General features: G+C 39.5%; 1 protein-coding gene across 1 annotated transcript; it reads left to right on the forward strand.

Annotated features, from left to right (window-relative positions):
- The first annotated feature begins 2,548 nt into the window (after positions 1-2,548).
- Positions 2,549-4,045, forward strand: LOC149835092 (fe(II)/2-oxoglutarate-dependent dioxygenase 4-like). Its single transcript, XM_090010397.1, has 3 exons — positions 2,549-3,047; positions 3,192-3,519; positions 3,613-4,045. Exons 1-3 carry the CDS (start codon positions 2,581-2,583, stop codon positions 3,868-3,870), a joined length of 1,053 nt encoding a protein of 350 aa, XP_089866523.1. The 5' UTR covers positions 2,549-2,580; the 3' UTR covers positions 3,871-4,045.
- Positions 4,046-10,200: the final 6,155 nt, after the last annotated feature.

The following is a 10,200-nucleotide window of genomic DNA, read 5'->3' on the forward strand; positions in this document are numbered from 1 at the left end:
AGATAATTTTATTATTTTCTAGAATATACCCATGAGTTATGAAATTACTATTTTATCCCTAAACAATTTAAATATTTTTTAACATATATTCCAAAATTTTGGATCTAAATTAATATCCTGTTAAAAATATTTATTTGCATATTATCCATATCTATTGAAAGGATCCAATCACTATTTGGGTATGAATCTGGATCAATATTCAGAACAAAGAATTTAGATTCTTGTCTCCCTTAATTTGATCAAGTTTTTGGACCTCGAATCTCATTTTGATTCAACTTAAATTCAATGGGGTTCAAGTTAACTTCTAAAATCATAAGTCATAATAAAATAATTTATTAAATCTTTAAAAATTTCAGGTATTACAAATAGTCTTTGTCGTCTGACCTTTTGCAATTCATAGTCTTTGCCATTCAGAGTCATGATGGTAGGAACCTCTAGCATGTACCTCATATTGGAGTAAAGATCTATAGATTTTGAAGGAAAATATCCAAAAACATAAGATCCAACATTTGAAATAGAGGCAGATCAAGGTGTTGAAGTATCTGGTGGATCTCCCCAGAAATATACGGCAATCAAAGGCATTATTGTGGAAAGAGAATTGTATTTCTCCACTTTCCTAGGCAAGAAATTGCCAATTTACATCCACCCACTTTCACCATTTTGACTTCTTATTGGGTGGCCCAAGAGGGGCAGACGTAGTGGGGTGGGGCCTTTGTGTTTGATTTTCATGGGGCTTCGCCCCTCTACGCAAGCCAATGTGTATAGGGGTGGGGTGGGGTGGGGTGGAGTGGGGTGGGGCGGGGGACAAGGTCTCAACCCCCACCCCGCCTCAAGATTAAAACCTCCATCCCCGACGGGGATGGATTTTAACCTCCACCCCCGCCTTCATCCCTGTTTCATGTCCTCCATCCCCGGTTCAAACGGGGATGAGGCGGGGCAAGGCAGGGATATTGCGGGGAAAAGTGATGGGGACGGGATGAGGCGGGGCGGGGAAAAGTGTACGTTCATCCCCGAACGGGGATGGATTTTAACCTTCGTCCCCGCCTCCATCCTCGTTTCATACCCTTCATCCCCGTTCCAAACAGGGTGAGGCGGGGCTCCGCTTTCCCTCGGTGCACTGCCATCCCTAAATGTGTAGCATAGGCCCCCAGGGCAGGAGTTCTAGTCTCAAAGTTTTATACTGCTGACATGAGGACCATAGGTATGGCAGGCTGAGCCAGCACAACCAGGTCTTGGAGCTGGGTGAGGTTTCTTTGGGTTATAAATTCAAAAAAGGAGTTCTTATTGCGAGGCTAGCCTATGCCACTCAATTCATTCACACCATTTAAAGCAGTGTTGTGAGAGGCGTACGCCTTAGTACTTGAAGTGTACGCCTCACAGGCGAGGCACACACTCAAGGTACTGAGGCGCACCCTCAATACCTGAAGCATTCTGGAATTGCTTTGAATACATAATTATCTAAAATAATTTCAAATATAACACTGTTTGGATTGCCCTCACTATGATTTCAGCTAAATGTTTGATGCAAGTTTCAATAGCATTAATAGCTCCCGATTAATTGCGTGGTGGTAAACCACTAAAAATCTTGCATTAGTATAACTAACTTAAATTTACATATACTTGTATATAAGTAAGAGATGTGCGCAAAAGTGCATTGCAGAAAAACTATAGTTTCATGATAGTTCTATTGCATGTATGCATTTGATATGTCCAAGAAAAAAATATTTATATGCATCACTAAGATATTTTTTTTGTTTAGGCCGTTTTTGATGGAAACAAATTCAAGGTTATAATTTAAAAAAATTGGGAGCTATTTATTTTTCAAGTCCTTCAAAAACCTTATATTTACTAAATCAACCATCAAACAAACTCATATATGTATATAACAAACTCATATATGTATATTTATATTTAAAAACCATTTACCAGTGCTATTTTATTAATATTATATATTTTATTATTTTGATCATGAAGCTTACACTTCAACGCCTCGAGGCTTATGCCTCGCTTCATAACATGCTCAACGCCTCGCTTCGCCTCATCGCATTTAACAACCTTGATTTAAAGTTCCCTATCTAGCGAACACTATGCAAGTGTGGACACACCACATTATTGTGATAAACCTTATTTTTTGGGTGAACATAGGCAGCTAAAATCTCGTGAGATTTAAATGTTTTTTTATGAATTTCACATTTTTTGGGAAAAAATGAAAGGCTAAAATTTGAATAATAAAAAAAAACAATCTTAATTAATTTTGACAAACATAAAAATAAAATTTAAAACTCAGGTCGGATTGACCGACTGACTTTTAGGTCCACATTTTTATCTCATTATCCTGGAAATTAGAATGGAGAGTAAGTTCGGGTCAGGTTGGATACCAGACACAGATCCGACCCATTGGCGGCAAAAATGATATGGTGAACACCTCTGAAAAATACGTCATTAATGACATCGTGGATGAAGATTGCGCAAGGACACGTGTCATGTTGCCCCATTCACAAAAATGTGTCCCGGTTCATTGTATCTTATTCATATTTAGAGAGAGAGAGAGAGAGGTAGGTCTGGAGGAGAGATAGAGAGATGGGTCTGGAGTTCGAATCGGCGTTCCTGCAGGCGGAAGAGCACCGCCCCAAACGGCGCAACGACGGTGAGGCGGCGGAGGAGGAGGGTGGAGTGCCGCTCATCGACCTCTCCTCCTGGCCGGTCTCCGGCGAACTCGCCGAGTTGGTGGGGAGGGCGTGCGAGGAATGGGGGTTCTTCCAGGTGGTGAACCACGGGGTCCCATCGGAGGTCCGGCGGAGGGTGGAGGCCGAGGCGGCGGAATTCTTCGGGCTGCCATCAGAGGAGAAGCGGAGGGTGAGGAGGGACGAGGAGAACCCGCTGGGCTACTACGACACCGAGCACACCAAGAACGTGAGGGATTGGAAGGAGGTCTTCGACTTCATCGTCAGGGAGCCCGCCCTCATTCCGACGTCCCACCTCCACCACCACCACCACGATTTGCAGGAACTCAACAACCAGTGGCCACAGCACCCGCCTGGGTTACGGTGAGAAATTTAACGTCAATATAAAACTATGTCAGGACGAGATTATAACGTCAAAATCTCAGGTGTTTTCTTGCGTTTTTTTAGTGGGAGTACATGAGAGAAGTATTTATTAGAGAAGTGTTTCCTATTGTTTCCAATAACCAGAGAAGCTTGTGAGGAATATGCTCAAGTCACAGGAAAGCTAGCATTCAAGCTTCTGGAGCTCATCTCACTGAGCTTGGGATTACCTGCAACTCGTTTGAACGGTTACTTCAAAGATCAGACCTCCTTCATCCGACTCAACCACTACCCTCCCTGCCCTTCCCCTGAGCTCGCTCTCGGCGTAGGCCGCCACAAAGATGCCGGTGCACTCACCATCCTGGCTCAGGACGATGTAGGAGGTCTCCAAGTTAAGCGAAAGAAGGACGGCGAGTGGATCGACGTGAAGCCGGTGCCGGATTCTTACATCATCAACGTCGGAGATATAATTCAGGTAAAAAAAAAAAACTAGAAATCTCGGCTCGAATTCTGTAAGATCAGCAGGTATTTGCAGTAATCTGAAATGGGTATCGAGTCTTCTGTTCAGGTTTGGAGTAATGACAGGTATGAGAGTGTAGAGCACAGGGTGGTGGTGAACTCAGAGAGGGAGAGGTTCTCCATCCCTTTCTTCTTCAACCCTGCTCACTACGTGATGGTGAAGCCCTTGGAGGAGATGGTGAATGAGCAGAACCCTCCCAAGTATAAGGAGTATAGCTGGGGCAACTTTTTCATGGCCAGGAAGAACAGCAATTTCAAGAAATTGGATGTTGAAAACATACAAATATATCACTTCAAGACGAATTAAGTAGAGCGGTATCTTTATATATGGTGGGAACGCTGAAATGGTAGAGATACAGCGATGCCTTCATCTTAATTAGCACAGGACCAGTCAGCTCTGAATAAGTCGTGTAAAGAACAGAATACTAGCTCGTTCTATGAATAAAATTTACCTGTGGATTTGCTCTTAACAAGATTGTGTGTGTGTGTGCGCTTGCACTTGTGCATTAACTCTTTGTTGTTTTTATCATCTCACATGGATGCAAATGTAAAGATTCATCAAAACTAAGCATCCCATATCAAAGTTTTGCTTGATTGATCAATATGGAAAATTATCGGATATTATTCAGATATAAACCCCAAATCATATCCCCTTTGATATAAACATGATAAATAATGAATGACCTTCAAATCAGGGTTTTCTGAAATAAATTTTGCAAAATTGAAAAAACATGAAATGCAAATGAGATTGAAATTAACCCTAATATGATTCTACATGCTTATGTACATGATAAAAACCTTAAAATGATGAAAATATCATAAAATATTAAATTTAACCTGATTTTCGCCTGATTTTCGCTTCTGAATTTAAAGATAAACTAACACATGGAGCAAATGAACTTGGAATTAAACCCAATTTGGCATGGACACCTAAAATAACCCTAAAAACATGATGGATATCGAAAATATAATTTTTTGTATTTTTAAATATGGAAATTTAAATAAAAACCATAACTTTTGTGATTTTTGCCTAAAATGTTGATTCTAAAGGAGATTTAGGATATCAAATTTCTATAAAAATTTTCCAAATTTTATGGAGTGATATAGGACAGTAAGGCAAGGATTTTGTATTCTTACACTTTCTGGTTTTGACCTATGGTCGGAGTTGTGTCACTCCGGCAAGTCGGATCGGAATCCGACGACTCTAGGATTTAGGGGAAACAGACAGGTTTCGGTAGAAAACATGGGAAAAATGGAATACAGATAGGAAAAAGGCTGAAATTGTGGGACAATGTCCCTGACAAACAGATAAAGATTTGATATTTTGACACCATTGGGATTCGGGTAATGGTTTGGAAAAGGCCATACTGTTATCAGAGATCTAAATCTCTGAGATTTCTGGACATTGGAATCTGTTAGACAGAAAGACACAAATCCGGCAAAAATAATGAAACAGATTCAAAAATTCCCAAATTTTGGGAACTGACAGGAAATAATGTTAGAAATAACTTTCGTGTTGAAAGTTTTTGCAAACGAGCTACAGATTGGGCGGACTTGATGCATTAATGTCTGTCTATACCTTGACGAAGGAAAATCGAGATTTTCCCAAGAGTCTGGAAAATCCGATTTTTGACAGAGGTCAAAATTACTTGGAAAAACTTTAAAATTTCCAGATCACTAGTAGATTCCATTATGAATCCACTATGATTTTTATAGAATGATTTGAATCCCACACAAGGGTCAATCTGAAGGTTTTTGTCTGCTAAAGCAGGAATTGAAATTTCTGGATGACAGAAAACCCGATTTAGGGTTTGATTTGTTTGATAGGGTTCTGAAACCCAAACAAACCTGGGTTTTTTGCAGAAAAACAAAGACATGTAAAACCAATTATTCTAAAATTTACAGAATTTACTGGTGCAATAACTCACATGACATAACGTATAGACTTTGCACAAAACTGAAATTCTATGGATTCTACATCAACTACTAATGAATCTATATAAAATGAATAAAATGCATAATGAAAATGCAATTTTTTAATATGAAATTATATAAAATATAAAAATCAAAACCATCACGAGGGGATACATGAACTCTTATGTTTGATGTTGCTGTGAAAAGGGAAGATCCAGTCCATTCATTGGACGGATTCCCTACTCCATGTAGCCTTAAGCATGAAAATAAAGGAAATAAAAGAGTAAAAAAAAAAAATGAAGATCTTACCTTGGGCTGGCTGAAGGTAAGCTATGGCAATGGTGTTGCTGCTAACTTGAAGAAGATGGAGGTTTTGCCGTCGTGAATGTAGGTGTTGTGGCTTGGAGGATGTTGCTGCTACCAAATACTCAAACGTTTGGGAGAGAGGAGAAGTGGTGCTGCCTTGTTGCCAAGAAGGGTGGCTGACGTGAAGGAAGTGGCTGAAGCTGTGTTGAAGGTGGTTGTAGCTTGGTGCTCCCCTTTGGTGGCTGCCTTGATGCTGGAGATGGGCTGCAATGGAGGCTGTCAAGGAAGGGAGGCTGCCTTGGTTGGGCGATGATGGAGATGTGGCTGGAATAATGGCCTGCGGTGGTGCTAAGTGAAAGGAGTGGCTGCTGGTTGGTGCTCCCCTCCGGTGGCTGCTGCCTTGGCTGGAAGAAGTTGCTGGACTGCTTGAAGGAATGCTCAAAGTGCAGCAATGGAGACTGCAACCCAAAAGAGAGAGAGAGAGAGAGAGAGAGAGAGAGAGAGAGAGAGAGAGAGAGAGAGAGAGGTTAGAGAAGAGGGCCAGCCGTAGCCTCTTTTCTTTCCTTCTTTTTCTTTTTTTGGTTTTTCCCAACTTAGGCTCTAATTAATTCAATACTTGGGGTTTAATGAGGAGACAATGAGAGGGCAAGGTGGCTGCTGCCTTGGCTGGAAGAAGTTGCTGGACTGCTTGAAGGAATGCTCAAAGTGCAGCAATGGAGACTGCAACCCAAAAGAGAGAGAGAGAGAGAGAGAGAGAGAGAGGTTAGAGAAGAGGGCCAGCCGTAGCCTCTTTTCTTTCCTTCTTTTTCTTTTTTTGGTTTTTCCCAACTTAGGCTCTAATTAATTCAATACTTGGGGTTTAATGAGGAGACAATGAGAGGGCAAGAAACCTCTACGTGAATGGCTGGGCAAGAGGGAAAGGAAGGAAGGAAGAAAAAAAAGAAGAAAAAGAAAAGGAAAGAAAGGAAGAAGAAAGGGAAAGAGAAAGAAAAAAAAGAAAAAGGAAAGGAAGGAAAGGAGAGGGGGCTGGAGGTTTGGGTGACCACCTTGTGGGTCCCACCTTAGGAAGAATAAAATACTAATAAAAAAATAAAATAACATAAAACAAACAACAAAAAATAAAGAAAAAGATAAATTTTTTTTCTTTTCTTATAAATTAAAACAAGAGAATGCAAATGGATGCGCCATCTCAGAGCGGGTCCAAATTTTGATTTTGAAATTCATTTTGACGATTAGAGGGGTAAAATAGTCTTTTCAGAAAGTTTCCAAACGAAACGAGCTATTTTTGGCAGTTTTTGAAACGAGCTCGGATTTTGAAGTTCAATACCCCATTGCGAAGCAAATCCAGTGTAGAATTTGAAAATTTGATTTTGAAAGAAATCCAGATTCTTTTTCTCAAGAAAATATTTCCAAACGAAACGAGCTATTTTTGGCAGTTTTTGAAACGAGCTTAGATTTTGAAGTTTAATAGCTCGTTGCGAAGCAAATCCAATGTAGAATGTAAAAATTTGAGTTTCAAATAAATCCAGATTATTTCTCTTGAGAAAATATTTCCAAATTTAGACTTCTGGGGGTAAAAATGTTAATTTTGGAAACCCGAGGTTTGAAATTGATTTATGAAAACTTTTAAAACTCAATCTGGATTAAAATTTATAAAACTGGAGTTCTGGACTTCGAAAATGAAATGAAATGCGATGAAATGTCATGAAATGCTGAGAAATGATATGAAATGATGATAAATGACATGTGAAATGCAGACCCTGAATGCAGAATTTTGGATTTTAAACCCCGATTGACAGTTGTACCAGTTTAAAAAGTATAAAAATTGATAAAATTTGCAAAATGATTGAAGAAATGGTTTTTGAACTCTACTGGGTTAGAGTGACACTGAAAATTGAGGTTCGAGCTGGATTGAACTGAAATGAGCTAGATTGAGCTGGGTTTTAGAGTTTTAGAACTCAAATGAACTGAACAGGCACTGACTCAACTGACCTTTTCGACTGAATTTTCAAGAAAAGTTGCCATTTTTAGAGAAATGGTACGGAATGATCACTGGATTGAAGTGAATTACAGACCAAAGCTGGGTTTGAGCTAGAACAAAAGTCAGTAATACTGACATGAACTAAAATCAAAGCTTGAACACTAGCTCAATTAACTGAACTCAGCTCAATTTCAGCTGAAAGAGCTGAAATGGACTAAAATGGGTTCCTGGACATTTAGAAATGGTTTTGAACTGAAACTGGAGCACTCGAACTCTTGGTGAGCTCAAGTTAGACTCTGGGGAGTATGACTGACTATGAATGACTGACTCAGAGACAATTGGCTTGGATTTGAGTGAGAAATGAGCTCATTTCTGAAGAAATGATCCCATTTTGGCAGGAATGGTCAGAAATGGAAATGGTTTGTTCATTATGAGCTCGGATGAGCTTGAAATGATTGATATTCTAAATGTTCTGAACTGACCAATGAGCTTGGTTGACTCTGACTCACTGGGGTCTGGGATGACCTAGGGGTAAAATGGTAATTTTCCTAATGAAAGTTGGTAAAATGGTGATTTTCTTAAACTGACTCGGGGTTTGACTCCTACACTGACCTAACAGGGTTGGCACTGCACGAGGAGGGTTGTTTGAGAATGAATGAGGAAAATTTGGGGTGTTTACAGGCACCCATTGACCTGATCCGCTCTCACACCCCCGTCTCATCTTCCCTAATAGGGCCCATTTTTTCAGTACCGTCTCGGGCCCTGAATCCAATTCCAAACGATTCATGTGAATCGGGCAAATACCTATTCGGAAGCTGAATCCATCAACTTTTAACCTGAGAATACACGTCAAAAACTATTAAAATAATATTTAAAAATTATTTAATTTTTATTTATTTGAAAGTTAGCCGATTCAAGCATGTTCCGTACGATAATGATTCAGGCCGATACTGACAACAATGGATAGGACCATCTCCCTGCATCGGGTCCGATGGGATCAATCATTTGTAGATCCCGATTGTTCATATGCAACACATCTTTAGTGGCGTTTATCTCAACGGGTTTCCCAACCGATGGAGTCATTTCACCAGAACGTGGAAGAGATAATCCAAGGTAGGAAAAGTATAAGACAGTGAAATGAAATATAGAAATTGAGATGAGAACATGAGTGGCAAATGATAAGGTGCCGATGTATTGTTAAAGTGCTCATTGCTTTTCCAACCAAGCCCACCATTCATATTTATAACCTTAAAACTAAGGGTGCAAACGGGTCGAATTCGGGGCAGATCCTGTCCAGATCTGAATTCAAATTCAAAATGTAAAACAGTAGAGCCGAATCTGAATCAGATCCGATGAAGTTAGATTGAATCAGAATCCCAAGTAAATGTGAATAAAACAAGCTATTTACATGTAAAAATTGCATTCAAGTTGGATTTTGATCCGGATCAACCTCAGATCAAAATTAAAATGTCGATCCGAAACAGACCGGAATCTGAAAGTGATCCGATTGAACAAGTCCAAATCCGATCTGAATCCACACTCAGATTTTACTTAAAGGATCTATATCTCAAAAAACATGTCAGATTCATATAGGATATCCGATCCGTTTGCAGCCGTACCTTATACCCCAACTACTATTTAATCAAATATGGCATAAAACTCCCTTTTTTATGAGATATTATGCGTTTTACAGGAAAATGGCAATTATAACAAACATTTAATCACAGCTTAACAGAAAATGAGGTGCTTTTGTAAAAAATTGAATGACATAGGGTTTTTTTTTTTGCCAAAAATTTTTAGTTGCAAATTTACATGTGGCACCAAAAGATTGAGTTGTTCAATGCTCCAAGCTGCATTACCGCATAATTCCCCAATCATTGTCCTAGATTTCATGACCAAATGGTGGCAATGCAAAAAATGATTTTCCTGAATAATTTGCTGAACATTTTTTTAAATGAACAGATCTTAGGTGGCAAAAGCGTGGAGGAGGCTTTCGGCGACACCCATTTGGAAAATGAAGCAGGGCCAGAGAAGGACTCTCATCTGTATCAACTATGAACAGTACAGGTACCCACAACTCATAGTTGTATCAACTTTCAGTGTTTACAGTTCCAAACTTGATTTATGTTTACATGGGACTACTAAACACTGAAAGTTGCCAACTAGTATCTGGAATTTAAAAACTCAAGTCCATATCCCCAGAATTCAGATTTTTCATTTGCCTAAATTGTCTTTATGAGGGTTGTGCTGCAGGATCTTACACTAGCGGCAATGCCCATAAGGGAAGGTCCCCTGTTTGAAATTGCACACCATGACTCGAAGCAATAATGAATGAAAACTATGGAGGTGTTCGGACTTTGGCGTGTTTTCATTGTGTGAGAAAGATAAGAGGCATGTATGATTCATGCACATTATTTCAAATTCACTATGGTTTAC

The sequence above is a fragment of the Nuphar pumila genome, chromosome 6 (assembly GCF_984573655.1).
Source record: "Nuphar pumila chromosome 6, dmNupPumi1.hap1.1, whole genome shotgun sequence".
Classification (NCBI taxonomy): Eukaryota; Viridiplantae; Streptophyta; class Magnoliopsida; order Nymphaeales; family Nymphaeaceae; genus Nuphar; species Nuphar pumila.

What these genes read in the sequence shown, in the direction of transcription:
- LOC149835092 (XM_090010397.1), top strand. Translation starts at nt 2,581, where the DNA reads ATGGGTCTGGAGTTCGAATCGGCGTTCCTGCAGGCGGAAGAGCACCGC. An exon ending in CAGCACCCGCCTGGGTTACG is followed by an intron (nt 3,048 to 3,191) that starts GTGAGAAATTTA and finishes TCCAATAACCAG; the next exon opens with AGAAGCTTGTGAGGAATATG. An exon ending in ACGTCGGAGATATAATTCAG is followed by an intron (nt 3,520 to 3,612) that starts GTAAAAAAAAAA and finishes TCTTCTGTTCAG; the next exon opens with GTTTGGAGTAATGACAGGTA.